Genomic DNA, 20,356 nt, shown 5'->3' on the forward strand with positions numbered 1-20,356 from the left:
TTTTCTAGAGTTCCACGCCTGTCTTGTAACTCACTGCCAGCCAGGCAACATCTTTAATGTGGGGCTTTTTGAACTTTTCATGGCCAATATCATACAACATCAGCTGGTTAGACACAGCAGCAATCAATGTGTCCTCCATCTTGGCTCACTCTTCCTTTGAAAGTTGCTTAGTCTGTATGAGGTAAAAAAAAGTTTTACTTCCTCTGTGTAAATTTACCTGGATCTTCTGCATCACTGAGCCATGCAGCAAGCCGCTTGAGAATTAAGCTAGCCGTGCGGTAAACTTCTGCTGGCTGAGGCTGCTACATTCGGTTTAGCACTCTGCTAACTTGGATCGGGAAAATGATTTAGACATGCAGCTCTTCTACATTTTCAAATTGTTTTTGGACCGAATGGATCAAATCAATCAAGAAAATGTACCTAAAAATTTACAGATGTGTCTTTCACAACAGTCTGTGCTTACAAAAAAATGAATTTGAATACCAAACAGTTGTCTTTAGCCAACTGGGTTGAAGATCATGTAATGTGAACAAAAGCTACAGACAAAAAAGACCTTGAGGTGAAATCCTTTCTTTAAGTCCTGTTTACGTTTTCATGGCTGTACACCTTCTAAATATTCCAGATGTGTTTTTATATCAGATTATACACCTTTCTCCAAAAGCTTGCCATTAATTGGTCTCAGTGAAACCATTAGTGTCGTTAGTATATTTCAAATGATGTTCTGTAGGTTCTGTAGGTCAGTTAAAATGTATAAAGATGAACCCCTCACTGACCCAGGGGAGTTTAGGACTTCTCAGTCCTCTCACAGATGAACTTCAATGAACCTGATTTGCTCAGGTGTGATTACATAACACTTCCTGGTAAATGTTCCTCCAATGAGACGTGACGCATGGGCCTGAAGGTCGCCGCCCACGACACCACCTACATCCTGTCTGCGTGTCAGGCAGGGAAGCACCAGAGCAAGGAAACACACACACTCTAACAGCAGCCAGCCGTGCACTAATTTAGCTTCTGTTAGCTGCTGTGGGTTGCCATGGTAACATTTCCGTGGCAACCAAGCGTGTGCGCCCTCCTCCTCCTCCCACTCGCTTCTCCATCAGTCTGAGCAGCAGGACGACAGGTCCGTGTTCTTCATGGACACGAGGAAGCAGAAATACTTCATGTCAAAACATGAAACTATAAACTGAACTCAGAGCTGCTTTAAACTCCCACACAACCCCTGCTGATGTGCTTCACATCTCAGTGTGAAGTAACTTTTCAAAACTGTGCAGGAGTTTTCATTCATTCATCTGTGAGGATATCAAATGTTTCCCTGCAGCAGCGCTTGAAGCAGAAAGAAAACAGTGCCCGTACTCTCTTTTTTCACATTGGTGTGTGTATCGACTGGTATCAGCTGCTCCTGGGGTCACACGTGCTTGTTGCATGTCCAACTGTTGACTGAGCAGTGGTGCAATGTAACTCAGCACACTTATACTACATCTCAGAGATAAATATTTAACTTTTTACTGCACTACATTTGTCTACAGCTTTAGTTACTTGGCAGAGGACAGTTTAACATCCCCTTACTGTTTAGTTAAAATCATGTATCTCCAGATGTGTTGATGTTCAGTGTTTATGATAAACTGTTCCTTTATGTGCTTAGGAAAATCTCCTACTTCATGAAGGGAAACTTTGGTAAATTTTGGTATTTTTCAACCTGGATCCTGTTTTCTCATGTTTCTGTGTCTAAGTGACTAAAGGAGACAAGAGATTTTGGAAATGGTCCAGTGTTGATAAAGTGAAGAGAGTGAGAAAGAGTGCTGCAGCCGCTGCGAAGAAACAGGTTGCTATGTAAATCCATATGGGCAATTGTGCCCCCCGTTAATTTATGTACAAAAAAGTGTTTGTGTTTGCCACTGAGAGTCTCAGATTGTTATCAAAAGAACATCTGACAACATTATGGAAGAGTTCAGAAAACATAGTTTAATGCTGTAGATTAAACTATCCAACAGTATTTAAAGGAGTTAAAATGAACACAACCTTCAATATCTGGCAGTGTAAACAACATTATGGGAAATCTGACGAATGTATTTTGACTTAAATAATAATTTATTATAGAGCGGGTCTGAAGTTCACTGGAATAGAGGCCCACACTAAAGCCTAGGTTAAAAGGATTTTGTTAAAGGACATATAAAATATATTCCATCTTTTCATCAATAAATTGCTGGGAAACCTATGAAAGGCCAGCTCTGGACTCCTCCTCTGATAATTTGAGCAGCTTGTATTAATTCATGACTGACATTACTGGTGCTTTATGCTTTTATTCTGATATCAATAGGGCAGAATTCAATCCAAAATTTGATGAAAACACAATTATTGGCATATCATTTTTTTTTGCATTCTTTGTCTTCTAGTTCTATTTAACCGCTTCTCTTTCTTCTTCTATTTCTTATATAACAGTGTAGGTATGGGAACAGGTTGTCAGCAGGTGGAGGTGACAAACACCTGCAGGCATGGAGCCGTTGCGTTTTATCCTCATGATCCTCTGACCTACTGCTTGATGGGGAAAAGACAATTGTAAACAAGTATGAAAATAAAGGTAATCCCTGATGACACCAAGCCGTCTGGTTTTCAGCTACAGGTTCTCTAATGTTCTTCTGTAAGTTTGAAGATGAAACTGCACACACACACACACACACACACACACACATATATATATATATATATCAGTGTTTCCCATACATTCATTTATCTGTGGTGGTGCGCCACTAAAGAATTATCTCCACCACATATAGATGTTTTTGCTTTTGGCGCTACCTGTTCGACCTTGCAAATAAATGCATTATAATGGGACTCACTGTCTGTGAATGTAGCTTGTCATTACAATTCCGGTGCAATAGGTGGCGCTCCTGTTGCCGGTGCAGCTGGCAACGGGAGCAACATGACAACCACCGCCTGTCGCGCGACAACTCTCTATTTTACGTGGCTCTTCTATTTTTGTCGCACTATGCTCCCCTACGCGACCCTCCAGCAGATAAAAACTACATGAAATAGTGTGCTAAACGAGCACAATGTGTTTTTAAATGAACAAACCATTATCAGTGGTGATATGTGATGACTTTTTTTTTCATGCATTTACCCATGTTTATCCGTGACATTGTGTAAATGTCCGTGGCGGACATTTGAAAGCGAGTAGATGACAAACAGTACAGTAAACTTGTAGATAACTCAAATATATGCAATAACTTAGGTGGAAAATGCTTTAACATTTCATGCAGCCTACGTGCAGCCTTTCGGCTCAGCAAATGGTAAACAACCCCGCTGGCGTCTCTACGTTTCGCTTCCGTACGCAGACAGAATTTTTTATCTGGGTAAACTATCCGCTTACGTACCCCACAAAACTCATTTATGCTTATGTATGGGTGCTTAGCTGAATCTGTAAAGTAACTAAAGCTATCAGATAAATGTAGGGGACTAAAATGTGAAACATTTGGCTCTGACATGTAATGGAGTAAAAGTAGAAAGTAGCAACCAATGTAAATACTCACTAAAGTACAAGTACCTCAAAATTGTAGCCCAAAATGTGTGTTGTGCGTACAGTTGTAGGATGAACAGAACTGTTTCTGTGTATCATTGTGAAACACCATCAACCCCTCAGAGGAAACATACAACACACACACACACACACACACACACACACACACACACACACACACACACAGGTTTTCTCTCTCATTCTGTGTGTTTGTTAACTGAGTCATGCAGTGTGAGTGTGATCTGATTATCATCTCTGCTGCTTGTTTCTGAAAGGACATAACACAGGATGTGTGTGTGTGTGTGTGTGTGTGTGTGTGTGTGTTCCAGGCACAGCTGATTTACTGGATGTTAACAGCCTCGGTGCAAAATACAGAGAAATATAAAAAAATGCGCTGTTTGAGAGTCTGAAGTGTCCATTAACAACATCTACCTTTAGCCTGGTACTGGTAAAATGTTTGTGTTTGTGTGTGTGTGTGTGTGTGTGTGTGTGTGTGTGTGTTAGGGATACAGCACTGACTGTCAGTGTGATGCTGATTCTGAGCTGTAAAGATCCATTGATATTGATATGAGTATTGCTGCTGTTCCTTCTTGTAACAGTTGAATTGGATTTGAGTTTTGGTCAGTTACTTTTAAAACTCCAAATAATGAACACTACTATTTTCTTAATATTCATCTGACTTTACAGATATTTTCCCCAAACCCCTTCTATTATCTTCATTACTGCACCATTTCCTCCAAACTCTTGTTTTGTTTCCCTGTAGGGCTGCTGTACCCTAGTAGTTTTAAGAAATACTGTGGGGACAATTTATTTTTATTTTCCCATAAAATCCCCCGATTATTGCTTCCTTATTCCCCACAGTCTTGTTTTTTTTTCTTTCCACTGTACCTACAATAGTAGCTACAGGAACCAGTTACCATTTTATTGGCTATGGAAGCCCGTGTCTGCAAGCATGATTTAAAAAAAAACAAACAAACAAACAATAATATCTCGTTGGTCATTATTATTCAAAATAATACGCAACTTTCTGAAAATAATGGGAAACTTCTTAAACTAGTGACTCAGAATCTGCAACTAATGACACGGAATGTGAAAATAATGAGAAACCTTCTCAAAACAATGACTTAGTATCTCAAATTAATGAGAAACTTCTTTAAAATAAGGAGAAATTTTCTCAAAATAATGACTTGGTATCTAAAAATAATTAGAAACTTTCTGAAAATACTGAGAAACTTTCTTGAAATAATGAGTTAGCATCTCAAACTAATGACTTGGTATCTGAAAACAGTGAGAAACTTTCTCAGAATAATGACTTAGGATCTTTAAAAAATATGACACTTTCTCAAAATAAGATGAAACTTCCTAAAAAAATACTGATTTTAATTTCTCATGATAATGACTTATTTATTTTAATGACTTAATATCTCAAAAATAATGACTGAGTATAATTTCTGATTATTTTGAGATATTAAGTCATTATTTTGAGATAAATGCTTATTTTGAGAAAGTTTCTAATTTCTTTAGATATTATGCCATTATTATGTGCAAGTCATTATTTTGAGAAAGTTTCTTATTAATCTGACTTGCAGGTTCTTTCTAGTTTTCATCAGGTTAATGGAAATAGGCTTCCATAATTGGCACCTGATTCAAATCTCACTGTAAATTGTGGGCTGTATTATAGTTGCCAAATTGTTTTTTCCTGTCAAGAAGGGTATGTTTCCTGTCAAACACAGCCATGTTAGTCATCACTTGCTCGTCCAACCTCAGCTCCAATAAGACTGCCTGACGCTCCACCCAAATTAGTAATTTTATACTTCTAGTAACTAAAAGAAACTTGTGACAGGGCCAGACAGGTCTTATGTGCTCTTACAGTATGTGGTCTTAAATGAATCCATGTTAACTGGTTGTTCAAACAATCAGGTGACTTTGAAAAAACTGCAGTGACTACTCAAATCAAAATTATATCAGTGATGGTGTGTCTGTGAATGTAAAGAATTTATGAAAAAATGTTGTGTGTGTAGCTTTTTGGATACCAGCAGCAGTATTCCTTCTTTCCAAGCATTGAAAGCATTTGTATGTTGTGTGTGCATAAAGGAAGGACACCTCAGTAACGTGCCTGTCCTGGTATGTGTGGCTTATAGTCCCTGATGCCATAGCAGTGACACTATGTGTGGTTGGAATTGAGTGTGTGTGTGTGTGTGTGTGTGTGTGTGTGTGTGTGTGTGTGTGTGTGTGTGTGTGTGTGAGTGTGTGTGTACAGATGGAGGGAATACCACAGTGTTGTTATCTGAGATGGTTGATCTGAGTGTGTGTGTTTAGCCCATGATATCAGAGTGGAGTTATGCAAAGTGCTGATTCATAATTCACATATCTGAGGGTTAAATGGCTGCAGTCTCCACCATTGTTTCCACTGCCACACACACACACACACACACACACACACACACAGTACTCACGCTCTCCTCCTTGACCTTCTCCATGGTGCAGGCAGGCAGCTGCCCCTGCAGAGATGGTGGGGAAACCCCATTCTGGTCCATGGCAACAAACAGCTTCCCGTTGACGTTCAGAGTTGGATAAAATACCTGGAAACACAAACACACACACAGGGATGAAATATGAGTGTGTGAGGAAACCTGTTATCAACACCACAGATATTTGGCATCAGGGTCCAAAACTGTGCATGAAAGTCTACACTAGTGAATAAAATAAATGAGATCAGGTTGCTGAAACAGACCCACATCACGATAAACTGTCATCACTACAATGCAGAGGTTCATTGACTTTGTTTGGTTTTGCATTAACTTGCATTAATTAAAACATACTGGTGGTGCCATTCAAAACATGGCCGACAGTAACCGGATTGCAATTCGCGAATAGACTCTCGCTGTCCGTCACTCTCACTTTGTTGAGCTGGGAACCAAAGAGAAGAATTTTAACAGCAAAGAGAGTCTGCAATTATGATCTTCCTAAAATGAAAAATTAAGAGCACAGTGAAAATATGATAAAAAGAAAAATTACAGAGAAATTAGATTATTATCTTTTTTTTTTTTAATGACAGCAACGGCAACACAATGAGCTGCAGTGTTTTTAATGACGTCATATCTCATGTTGTTTCATGGCCGTTTGAAAACTATTTTGGCCTGTAATTTTCTGCAGTTTACCAGCCATTGGCAGATATCCAAAACAATGATTTTAAGCCCTGTTTGGCATCTTCAATTTGATTCTTTTTATTCACAATTTTGGTTAAATTTGATATGCTTTTGTTTGTTTGTTTGTTTGTTTGTTTGTTTGGCTGTGTATGCACACTTAATTAGTCTTCATCTCATTATATCCTATAATGTCTATTGTCATTCCTTTATATAAAACAATATCTGCTCTCACATATTGCTATATAATCTCATCTGATAAAGAGATAAAGTTTCATGTAAACCCATCTCATCTCAGTTTATCTATTATCTAACCATGCTAGGATATCAAATCTGATCTTGTATCAATAAATCACATCTAAAAGAAGCCCCATAACATGCCATGTGATCTTATCTAATCTCATTCCAAAGGGCCGTCAACACCAAGAGCGACAAAACATATATTGTTTTAAAAATCATTCTGACTCATATGGATGGTGGAGTCCACACCACAACTGTAACGACAATGACAGCAGACATTAGGGATGCAGGATAATATTGGCATGTCATCAGTATCAGCAGATAGTGCCCTTAAAATGAACAGATCAGAATCGGCCAACATGCTTTTTCTTATTTTGCACAATGAATGAATATTACATACAACTGAAAAGCATTCTATTTCATGTCTCCATCTGCTAGTGGCCATCAGGATAAGAGTATGTATGATGTTAATTCCACTACAGAAGAGACTTGATAATCACTAAAATTAGGTAGGGAAAAAAATGGATACATCGATACTGGAATTGGTTATTGGTCAAATAGGTTGTTTTTTATCAGCATATCTGCAAAAAAGCTAATATCGTACATCCCTAACTGACACACGTTTAAAATCCATCTGAATTTAAAATGTGTCACTGTCAGCATGGCAGATTACATTGCAGAGAGAGTCACTCTACATACATTTCTGCGAGCGAGTTATTTTCTAGCAGATACATTTAAACTTTAGGTTTCAACAATATTGTCATAATGTGTGGTTAGGTTTAGGCATGAAAACTACTTAATGATTAGGATTTTGGCTAAAAAATCACTAGTGGCACTATTACAGCTGGACAAGCAGCAATGAGTCCCAACAAAACACACCATGTCTGATCCAAAAACCAATGATGAAACAAAACCAATGATGAAACAAAACCAATGATGGCTAAATCACAACAGTTTTTATTGTGTGTCAGTCTTACCCATCTGCAACTTGGCAGGTGTCTTGCCCAAGTGCAGGGGCATTATAGTGGAGGTGGAGTAGTCGTTTGGGCCATAACTATATTTGTCTTTTTTAAGATTTTTGGGGGGCTTTTTTGCCTTTTATCCACAGGGATCAAGTGTAAAGGGGAGGGGGAGAGAGAGGGAGAGGGAGAGAGAGAGAGAGGAGAGAGAGAGAGTGGAAGTTGGCCGACGCAAACAGAGCTGGCTGCCCAGAGAGGAGAGGTTGTGTTCTCACTGTGACCAGGGAACAGTAGAGACTGAGCTGCACTTCTTGACTCAATGTGACAAATATAAATGCATTAGAGAAGAGTATTTTGCAGAAATAATAAAGATATTTCCAGAGTTCTTGCACTGGAATAACTTAGAGAAACTTCCGGTCCTACTGGGAGAGAGGGAGGACTGTTGTGTACTGGCGGCAAAATATGCAACAGCCCGTCATCAACTTCACATCACACATGATAATTGATAATTGTTTATAAATTGATAATTAATCTGTTGTATAACAGAGAGAGAGAGAGAGAGAGAGAGAGAGGGGATGAAATGCAGTAAGGGGGCCGTAGGCTGGAACCAAACCTGTGGCCCTGTGCCATTACTAAATTAACCAAATTAAACTTACTTAATAGTTTGGCTAAAATACTGAACTTTGATTAGAAAACTACAGTGGAAGCTCTCTGTCAACCCTTAAAGGTGCAGAGTGATTTAGTCAGCCCCTGCACTAGGATTTTTCTCTCAATGCAGTTGAAGCCGAGTTAGTGGCTGCTTATGCTACTGGAACATCAACGTGCACTGTCATGTCTTTACAAAATAAAGGGAAATCAGGGTTCCAAAAAAGTAAAGGTAGAAAAAAAGGAAAGAAAAAGAAACAAACTAACTTAAATTGAATTAAAAGGTGCATGCAAGAGACCTGAATACAGAAGGGAAGAACAGGGGGCCCACAGAGAATGCCTATGCATAGGACCCCAAATTTGGCGCACATGACAAAGTCAGCTCATATACTGCATCACTTAAGAAACATTGATATAAAATGTAAAATGCCAGCATTTTCTTCTGGCAACTGAGGCGAACTATAAAAACACTACCTGGAGTTTTACTGTAGAAATACTTTGTTTTGCTTTTTGTTTTTCTGCATTACATACAACAGTAACAGGTCATCAATATCCATTTTCCTAAACTGCCACAGTTGCCTAATTCATGCTGTTATGTCGTATAATCTCATCTAATGTCATCCACATAATTAATCCCATGACATTTTATCTATTCTAATCTCATATGATTTTATTTTGTCTCAACAAATCCACTTTTGTTCAGCAAAATTATCATCTCACATCACCTGACAAAAGTGTAATTCCATGCCAACTATTCTTACCTAATTTCCAATCTCATTCAATTTTAGAATACAGTAGCTACCGTCATTTTATTCAATTAAATCTAATCTATTCCCATTTTTCTTTACATTAAAGTATCTCAATTCATCCCATAACATCTCATTATGTTTGATTTTTTTTAATATAAGTAACCCAAATCTTGTTTCATCCAAAGACTAATCTCATTCTGCTGGGTCACCTGGGAGCTCCTGCTGGCATTGCTGTAGGTGCTTGGTCGTCGTTTGGGCCACGGGTGCGGCAGGATGCCACTGAAGGTCCCACCACTGTAGGTTCGACCCCCAACGCCTTCCACCACGTCACCTGGGACGCTGTACTCGTCATCGGCCATCTCCCCCTCTGACCCCCGGCTCCTCAGACGGAAGTTGAAGATGGAGGAGACCTGGCTGCTTCGCCGAGTCCTTGTGGAGAAGGAGCGAGCGAGAAGAGGGTGGAGGGGCTGGAGGAGATGAAGAAAAGCGTTACTTTGACTGTATTATAACAAAATGAAAAGGTTACACATCCAGATTCTTTTTGCCTTACCTTTCCCCCATCTGTCATGTCCACCTGCAGCAGCTTTTCCTCTGATAGGTTCGCTTCTACATCAGCGACTCCCACCAGCGCTTGACTCCGCCTCCGTTCCTCCATGCTGTCCAATGGCAGGCCAAATGGTGAGAGTTCTGGTGACATCATTGAGTCCGAGTCGAGAATTTTCTGGGCAGCAGCCTAGAAGAGTAGATGAAATTTGTGTCGGATGAAACACAATAAACTCTCCAGAGATCCAGTAAACTAAAAAGAAAGTAAAGTAGAAAGAAAGGCTACAGCTCAGGCTGAGGAGTAGGGTAAAGCTTAGGCTAATAGAAAGAAAGACTACAGCTCAGGATAAGGCGTAGGCTACAGCTCAGGCTACAGCTCAGGATAAGGCGTTGGCTGCAGCTCAGGCTACAGCTCAGGATAAGGCGTAGGCTACAGCTCAGGCTACAGCTCAGGCTACAGCATAAGCTACAGCTCAGGATAAGGCGTAGGCTACAGCTCAGGCTACAGCTCAGGCTACAGCGTAGGCTAAAGCTCAGGCTATAGCTCAGGATAAGGCGTAGGCTACAGCTCATGCTACAGCTCAGGATAAGGCATAGGCTAAAGCTCAGGCTATAGCTCAGGATAAGGCGTAGGCTGCAGCTCAGGATAAGGCGTAGGCTACAGCTCAGGCTACAGCGTAGGCTAAAGCTCAGGCTATAGCTCAGGCTAAGGCGTAGGCTGCAGCTCAGGATAAGGCGTAGGCTACAGCTCAGGCTACAGCTCAGGCTACAGCGTAGGCTAAAGCTCAGGCTATAGCTCAGGATAAGGCGTAGGCTGCAGCTCAGGATAAGGCGTAGGCTACAGCTCAGGCTACAGCTCAGGCTACAGCGTAGGCTAAAGCTCAGGCTACAGCTCAGGCTACAGCTCAGGCTACAGCGTAGGCTACAGCTCAGGCTACAGCATAAGCTACAGCTTAAGCTACAGCTCAGGATAAGGCGTAGGCTACAGCTCACGCTACAGCTCAGGATAAGGCGTAGGCTAAAGCTCAGACTATAGCTCAGGATAAGGCGTAGGCTGCAGCTCAGGATAAGGCGTAGGCTACAGCTCAGGCTACAGCACAGGATAAGGCGTAGGCTACAGCTCAGGCTACAGCACAGGATAAGGCGTAGGCTGCAGCTCAGGCTACAGCTCAGGATAAGGCGTAGGCTACAGCTCAGGCCAAAGCTCAGGCTACAGCTCAGGCTACAGCGTAGGCTACAGCTCAGGCTACAGCTCAGGCTACAGCATAAGCTACAGCTTAGGATAAGGCGTAGGCTACAGCTCAGGCTACAGCTCAGGATAAGGCGTAGGCTAAAGCTCAGGCTATAGCTCAGGATAAGGTGTAGGCTGCAGCTCAGGATAAGGCGTAGGCTACAGCTCAGGCTACAGCTCAGGATAAGGCGTAGGCTGCAGCTCAGGCTACAGCTCAGGCTACAGCTCAGGATAAGGCGTAGGCTGCAGCTCAGGCGACAGCTCAGGCAACAGCTCAGGATAAGGCGTAGGCTGCAGCTCAGACTACAGCTCAGGCTACAGCATAAGCTACAGCTTAAGCTACAGCTCAGGATAAGGCGTAGGCTACAGCTCAGGCTACAGCTCAGGATAAGGCGTAGGCTAAAGCTCAGGCTATAGCTCAGGATAAGGCGTAGGCTGCAGCTCAGGCTACAGCTCAGGATAAGGCGTAGGCTACAGCTTAGGCTACAGCTCAGGCTACAGCTCAGGCTGCAGGTCAGGCTAAGGCATTATTTGGGATGACACAGGTTTGCCATAGATGCTCGCTATCTGGCACTTTTTCAAAAGCAGCATTATTTGTATCTGCTTGGCATGTCTTGATTGTAGGTTATAAGTTTATTTATTTGACTTCTATCCTTGGCTGCCTGCCCTGCCCTGCTTGGTTAGTCTGAGGTTTCAAGCAAATTGTTGTTTATAGTACTTGGAACTGGTACTTGTTCATGTGAAATCTGCAGTCCATCTACAGCGATTGTAATTCCATAATAATTCTACTGTATAGTAAATCCATGGGGTTATAGTAAATCCAGGTCAGGAGCAGAGCAGGAGGTCAAACTGATGATGGACTGGGTTTATCTGAAGTCAGTGCATCAGTTTACCTGTTGCTCCTTCTTAAGCCTCTCCATGGCCGTCTGAAACTCCCGTTCTTTCTGGCATGCCTCGGCAATGGTCGCCTGGTTCTGCTCCTCGTATGCCATTGCAACCACGGCCAGGATAAGGTTGACCAGGTAGAAGGAGCCCAGGAAGATCACCACCACAAAAAACACCATGTAGGTCTTACCAGCTGACCGCAGCGTCTGCAAAAAACAATTAACAGAACACAATGTTCTCACACAAACATATTTGCAACGGGGGAATTTCCACAGTCCCACCTCGCTTTTTAGAAACTCTCTGAACAGCTTCCTGTTACTGTCCAGCTGCCAAAATCCAGATGAGAGAAGAGGAGCTGATAAAATGTTGGATTACCTTCAGTTATTACCATGTGTTCACATCAGTGAGCTTTGGGAGTGACTGTTCTATGGATTTTTTCTGCCGCAGGTTTCAACTCATAATTACATTTACACTTAATATTCTCATAAATTGACACTAAAATTTAACATTAATCAAAGATAAGGCTCTAAATAACAAGTTTCTTTTGAATAAATACAGAATTTCAACCTTCAACCAGTTTAAGATGTCCACCAGTAAGATTAAAGTGTGCCTTAAATGTCCATAAATAAAAACAGGGTCAAGCACCAAAGCTGAGGCATTAAATAGTCTGATGGAAGTAAAGCTTGACATAGGCCACTTGGTCTTGAGGGGCAGCGACCTGTATCTGAGCCTGATACTTCAGGAACAACAGCCACTACGCAGCATCCCCATCACCTCTGAGACCAAAAACATCCTTGTGTATATGCATTACCTGGTGGTAGAGATTTTCCCAGTAGTCTTGTGTCATCAGGCGAAACAAAGACAGGAAGGCCCACCCAAAAGTGTCGAAGCTGGTGTAGCCGTAGTTGGGGTTTCTCCCTGCCTTCAGACACTCAAACCCATCTGGGCACTTTCTGTAACACAAACAAGCAAAAGCACACACACCAGGCCTTATTTAGTGTGACTGAAAAGTGATCAGTATTGTTCTCTCCTCATCAATTAAAATGTCTGCAATGTTTTTGTAGAAGAGGTTGGATCTTCTATAAGGAAGATGCCAGCCTGTCAGCTTTGGTCATGGTGGAATGTCGATGTCCCCACTGCTACGAAGCCTCTGCCCAAGCAGCAAAATATAATGAATACGGTTGAGATCACGTTGTACTGTGTTAGCCTGTGCTAACTGGGCAGCTGAATTCTAATAATAAGAAACTCTGAATCTGAGACAGCATCAAAACTTTTTTTTTGCAATTCTTACTTGCCCCAGCAAATTAATTGCAAGAAAAACAAAAAAAAGAAAAACAAAAAAGCCCATTGACATCACAACAGGCATTGCAATTCTTTAGAAAAGCTGCTGTGAAATAAAGCATTTCATGCCAGAACAATCCTAAAAACAGCCAGTAAAACCCTGCAGGGACTGTCCAGACAAAAAAGCCACTGAAAGGTTGAATAGCAAAACTGCCTATAAACACACAAGTATTTGAGCATTAAATTTGAAGTCTTCTTTGCTTTCTTTTTTACATATCTACATGCTGACAGCAAAATTAATAATGGCAATTTGGCACACAGACTCAGTCGGACTAAGAAAGTTTGGGGTTTGCTTTCTGATCTTTGGGTTAAAGTGAGTTTAAGATACTGTGCCACCTTCTTTTCATGGTGATGGCAACAGTAGCATTCATGTTTATGATAGTGAATTAGCGATGAATCACCCTAATACATGAATCCCTTCAATTCATGTATGATCCATGATGATGAAGATATAGATACAGTCATTTCTGGCTCCAAAACACCAAGATGGCGACAGCCTAAGTGCTAGGGTGGCCATTTCCACAACACCAAAAAGGAGGATACTTTGCGGCATTTAGTGAAGCAAGAAAAATTGCAACATAGGACTCTAGTGTACTCCCCACTATAGTACAATTTTGTCCATTATCATGATACAGTGATTCTGAGATACTCTATTTATCACAAGACAATTTGATCTATCATGTATGACTGGTGATTGACTTGACTTGACTGCACGATAGACTTTACAAACCTCTGCAGAGGATATCTTGTCATCTTGAGGCGATGTAGCTTCTCGAAAAAACAACGTGCAACTTGGCTCTTCTGTTGCTATTGTTTCTGTGCTAGCATGCCTTTCAATACCCCCCTTTCCTTGTGTACTAACGTTCACATCACAACGACAAAGCATACAATACGCATGCAAGTCGTCTTTCGTACGTTTGCTGAAAAATGTGTGCTCTTTTGACCATTCGGCATTGAATGAGGTCTGTCTTTTTGGCATTAACATTCCGTTAACGTGATGATATGACACAGCCAGCACATGGACGCTTGTTTACATTTTCAACCAATGATAGATCAGATAATCGATTGACATCGCTTTCGGCCAATCATTTTTTTTGCCAATCTTTCATTAGACCGAAAGTCTTACAGCACTGGACGATATGCTGCGTTACATTCAAGTGCAACTCCAAAAAGGAGGACAAATAAGCGTCTGGCTTGTGACTGCACCGGACGCCGGACAGGGAATTTAAAATCCGGACGTATGGCCACCCTACGAAGTGGGGAACTGCCCATTGGTTCGACATCCCATTGTTCCGACCATATTAAACCCATTCTTCATTCATAATCTCTGCAAATGCAGTCTTTCTAGCTCTTTCTACTACCTCATTGCCGCAGATGGGTTTACATATGAGTTAGTTGAAAGTCTGGTGCATCTCATACAGACGCCAAAAGGTGTGTATTGGTGTACTTGTGCACTGGTGTCAGATGCCGAGGGACAATGATCAAGACGAAACTGCTGTATTCGTCCTGAGAATGAAAATGGGTTACTAAACGATTTACTGCCTCACAGTTGCATGCCTCTGTAAATTAGTGAAGTTGCAGTCACAGTTTACATCCATGTCAGTCCAGTTGACAATGCTTCAAATATGGATGTTGCTGTAAAGACACTACATATTCGTAACCATGATTGTGTCACACACCTCAGGCAGCAAAGAAGATCTATACAGTTAGCACAATTTCAAGATTAGTGTCACCAATTCAGTAACTGACCAAATGTCTCTCCCTCTGTACCTGAGTTATGACCAGACCACGGTATAACGCGTTACTAATGCATTAGAGTACTTTGATTACTTTTTGCAGTAATGAGTAAGCTAACGCGTTAGTTTGCTGTTTGAGTAATCAAATACTTAAGTACATTTTCAAACAAGACATCAGTTACTTCTGTTACTTTTAGAACGCTGGTCCTTCAGATCCGAAACACCAACGGCTGCTGTTTGGTTCTAATAACGGAGATAACGTTAAACCTATCAGTCTGAAAGAAGCCACGGAGCTTGTGGCTCACTACGTGGACTCAGGACTTGCATTATGCCTGGTACACGCTACATGCTGGTACCCACCAATTATCCGCGGTCGTCTTTCATGGCGTGTCTGATGTCATCGGGTTATTCTTGTCCTATTTTTATCACTTTTACTATTATTTGTGTCTGTTCATGTGCCAGCCGACATGTTGTTGTAGTCACCTAAAAGTAGTCTCGCTCACCAGACCTTTCTCAAGAAAAGAAAGGTCTGGCTCTCACTTTGAGATTGGAGAAAAAAACGCTCCGGCTGCTTGTACTTCTTTCAACCAATCACAATCGTTCTGGGCGGTGCCACAGCAACGGTGCGCTTGCAAAAATATTGCCGGGGGGAAACAGGTTTTGGTGTAACACGCCCACAAAAATATCACCTACAGGACGCGAACCATGACAGAAAAATGGCTACATCCCTGCAAGATCAAAAACTGCAAAAGTTAGTAAAGGATGTGTTGAAAACTGTTGAAAACTGCTACACAACCAGAGGTGGTAGGGCGGGACTTCAATGGGTGGCTCGTTCTGCCCAATGAGAGGCTGATCTCTGCAGCGAACTTCCACCCACTCAGACTACCTAAAAGCGTCAGCAGATGGCAGGAGCTACATTTGAAGCGCCATAAGTAAACTAACAAGCTACTGTATCTTCCACAGGAAGTTCTGACAAATGTTTCAGAATAAAAGCCTATTTAGAAAATGGAGGGATTCTCTCAGCCGAGGTTATGAGGGGCTTTTAATTTGAAACAAGTGTTGAGTTTGAAATGACGGTGCGATATGTTAACTTTACAAAGACAATGGAGCGGATAAAAAGTAAATATATAAACACACAGAGGGATTAATAAATAACGGAGCGTCTATAATGTACTTTGTTTCAAATGAAGCTGGGAGCCTCTGCAGTTGTGGTGAGTAAAAGCCCCGCCGCTATTTGTTAATGTTATTACTTTATGTCCGACCGTGAGGATCTACCATTGTTTGCTAGCTTGATGCTAATGACAGTAACATTAACTCAGCGGGTTGACAAAGTGCCTCTGCTGTTTCACACCATCATTTCCCCCTTTTACTCTGTGTGGTAACATCCCTAGAGGAAATATTAAAAACACTGGGGTGTTGTTGTCATACAGTTGTCTACGGCAACAGATCGTTCTGTGTTTCTACTGGTCAAAGTGACGGGTGATGGGAGAATTGGATCTCAGTGAAGGGCAAGTGGTCCATAACTTTAATTGTGGAGACAAAAAAACGTAGGCTTAGCGCCCTGTGGTCCATTGCCTAATAGGAAATGTAGAATACTCAACAGTACTTTAAAAGTGCTTGAGTTACTTTTCTCAGGGAGTAACATTGGAAGTACTTCTAAAGTAATTGAGTTACTTTACTCAGGGAGTAACGCAGTAAAGTAACTGGTTACTTTTTTTAAAAAAAAAGTAACACAGTAATGTACTTTGATTACTTTTAAAGTAACCCTTACCCAACACTGGTTATGATATTGAGGCATGTCCAGAAAAATGTTTTTGCAGAACATTATGATGTCACAGTGAAGTTGACCTTTGACCTTTTGGATATAAAATGTCATGTTGTCATTTTATCCTATTAGACATATGTGTGAAATTTTACCATAAATGGTGGATGAATTTTTAGGTTATGGCTAAAAATATGTTTTGTGAGGTCACAGTGACCTTTGACCCCCAAATTCTAATAAATTAATTCTTGACTCCAAGAGGACATTTGTGCCAAGTTTGAGGAAATTCCCTCAAGGCCTTCTTGAGATATCATGTTCACAAAATGAGACGGACCCAAGGTAACAGTGACCTTGACGTTTGACCTTTGACCACCAAAAACTAATCAGTTTATCATTGAGTCCAAGTGGACGTTTGTGCCAAATTTGAAGAAACTCCATCTAGGTATTGAGATATTGTGTTCATGAAAATGGGACAGATTAACGGCAACTCAAAAACGAGATACCTCCGGATACGGCTATTGCCGACATGGAAGTATAAAAATATAGGATAAACTTATATGATGTAACACAGGACCATACAACCATTTTACCCAATGATATACAAAGCACACAAAGTATGTGGCTCCACATTGATGAACTACAACAATAATATACTCTTACAGGTTATATTATAGAAAAAAAATTAATAACTTGAATGAATAACTTACTATATAATGATGAAAACTCTGTCTGTGTGTGTGTGTGTGTGTTCCACGTTTTTCTCCTCACTGACTTGGTCAATCCATGTGAAATTTGGCACAGTGGTAGAGGGTTATGGGAGGATACAAATGAAGTAATACTACATCAATTGGCCAGAGGGGGGCGCTATAGCAACTGACTGAAATTGCAAACTTTGAATGGGCATATCTCATGCCCCGTATGTAGTACAGACATGAAACTTTGCAGAGAGCTGCTTCTTCTGATGAGGAAAATATGCCTCAAGAACCCATAACTTCCGCTTATATAGATTTTCCGCGATCGATGGATCGACCTCTTTCTAGGAAGTTTGACCGATCTGCATGAAACTCGGTAAACATGAACCGGAACCAGGAACCATTCCTCATAATGAGTACTTTTACTTTTGATACTTTTGCTTAACTAATATTTTCAATTCAGGACTTTTATTTCTAAAAGGTATTTTTAAACTGTGGTATTTCTACTGTTACTGAAGTAAAGGATCTGAGTACTTCTTCCACCGCTGGTAATAATCAGGAGGTGTGTGGTTATATAACTATAACTAGTGTTTCTCTTGAATCTGGACAATCTCACACCACAGGTTTGTACAGAAAGTGGGTGTAGGAACATTGTGAAAGCTGAGACATTTCAATCATACATTTAAAAACAGCATCTGTCTTTCCATCCATCCATCTCTTCCTGACACAACACCAGCTAACACCAGCTCTGTTTCTACATCACTGTTTACGACTGAAGGCTTGTTATCGCCGTGCGACCGGGACCCGCCCACACGTGTCACCACGGAGACAGAACAGATAACACGGGGACGGCATTCATCATAATTGATATTCCACATTCATATCCTATCACATTCATTGCCGCCCACGCAGTCACATCTGATCTGCTGATACACAGCAGTCCCAATGGTGGAGCGCTGGTCAGCAGAGGGAGGGGCTGCTGCAGTTTACAGCTGCTGCTTCTGCCCACAACAATTCACAGTGACAGACACACGACCAATGAAGCCAGCAGTGAGGAGGTCAAAGGTCAGATGGTACAGCAACCTGAAAATAATCCTTTGACCTGCACATGATTGTGGAATGGTCCTCTCTGACACCCTGATGGTTACTGTGTATTACTGTACACATACAATTCCAGCACTTTTTTGTTGGCATTTGTTGAAGCAAATTTGTGATTCAGACACAGATTTTGTCCGGTGCAATTGAAAAAAGTGAAAAATACAACCTCAATGGTTGCACAGTGGTGCAGTGGTTAGCACTGTTGCCTCACAGCAAAAGGGCTCCTGGTTCGCTCCCAGGGTGGGGAGCTTAAATCCAGGGTAGGGGAGCCCTTCTTTGCGGAGTTTGCATGTTCTACCCATGTCAGTGTGAGTTTTCTCCAGGTACTAAGGCTTCTTCCCACAATCCAAAGACGTGCAGGTTAATTGGTGACTCTAAATTGACCGTAGGTGTGAATGTGAGTGTGAATGGTTGTCTGTCTCTATGTGTCAGCCCTGTGATAGTCTGGCGACCTGTCCAGGATGAACCCTGCCTCTCGCCCTATGTCAGCTGGGATAGGCTCCAGCCCCCCCACAACCCCTGCAACCCCCAATTGGATAAGCGGTTATCGAAAATGAATGAATGAATGAATGAATACAACCTCAATCCCCCCAAAAGTGAGGACACTGTATAAAACATAATTTTTAACAGGATGCAATAATTTCCAAATCCTACTTCACCTTTATTCAACTGAATACAGTACCAAGCCAAGATATTTGATGTTCAACCTGACAAACTTTATGGTTTTTATAAATTTACACTCATTCTGAATTTGATGCCTGCAACACTTTCCAAAAAAGCTGGGACAGGAGCATGTTTACCACTATGTAACATCCCTTTTTGTCTTAACAACATTCAGTAAGTGTATGGGAACTGAGGACTGTTGAAGTCTTGAAAATTAAATTCTTTCTCATTCTTGCTTGATATACGACTTTAGTTGCTAAACAGTCCAAGGTCTCCATTGTTGTGTGTCATACTTCATAATGCTCAACACATGTTCAGTGGGGGACAGGTCTGAACTGCAGGTAGGACAGTCTAGTGCCTGCACTCTTTTACTACGAAGTCACGCTGTTGGAGCACATGAAGAATGTGTCTCATTGTCTTGTTGGAATAAACAGGGATGTCCCTGAACGTCGTTTGGATGGCAGCACATGTTGCTCCAAAATCTGTACGCCCCTCTCAGACATGGTGTCATCTCTCTGATATTATGGATTGTGGATGGCAAAATCCTAAAATTCTTTGCAATTCTGCATTGAGAAATGTTCTTACACTGTTGGACTGTTTGCCCGCGCAGTATTTTTACTAAATGACAATCTTTGCTTGTGAAAAACTGAGCCTTTAAAAGATTCCTTTTTCATACCCAATCATGATACTATCACCTGCTACTAACTAACCCGTTTACCTGCTGAATGTTCCAGGTGTTTTTTGAGCATACCACAACTTTCCAAGTCTTACGCTGCCCCTGTCTCAACATCAGGTGTTGCAGGCATCAGACTCTGCAAATGCAGATCATTTAATTCTTCTTTTATTTACGCTTTACACAGAGTCACAATGGCACAAAGTCCTGAGATAAAGTCCAGAACAAAAGGTAGATGAGGCTTACTTTCCCCTAGCTACAACCACAGAAACAAAACTTGTAGCAATGTAGTTTTGTTAAGTGTCAAAGCATAAACTCTATAGGTTTGCAGTGAGTGGAGGAGTTATGATGCACAGAGGATGACATTAACAGAACCATGAACACCTCAGCGTGAACAAACCTCTGGTTGAACAAAACTCTGAGTCACAGAGGAGCTTCATGCTGAGTCACAGAAAAGGTTGCTCGCTGTGCAGACGCTA

General features: G+C 41.3%; 1 protein-coding gene across 1 annotated transcript in view; it reads right to left on the reverse strand.

The window, feature by feature from the left end:
- The window catches only part of LOC125881479 (sodium channel protein type 4 subunit alpha-like), a 353,001-nt gene that overhangs the window by 146,353 nt on the left and 186,292 nt on the right, over positions 1–20,356 (reverse strand). Inside the window, exons 10-14 of the mRNA XM_049564551.1 lie at positions 12,724–12,865; positions 11,921–12,118; positions 9,804–9,986; positions 9,463–9,720; positions 5,971–6,096 (exon numbers count right to left, since the gene is read on the reverse strand). Coding sequence (XP_049420508.1) covers positions 5,971–6,096; positions 9,463–9,720; positions 9,804–9,986; positions 11,921–12,118; positions 12,724–12,865 — 907 coding nt within the window. The remainder of the gene's footprint in view (positions 1–5,970; positions 6,097–9,462; positions 9,721–9,803; positions 9,987–11,920; positions 12,119–12,723; positions 12,866–20,356) is intronic.

Source organism: Epinephelus fuscoguttatus, linkage group LG21, assembly GCF_011397635.1.
Source record: "Epinephelus fuscoguttatus linkage group LG21, E.fuscoguttatus.final_Chr_v1".
Lineage (NCBI taxonomy): Eukaryota > Metazoa > Chordata > Actinopteri > Perciformes > Serranidae > Epinephelus > Epinephelus fuscoguttatus.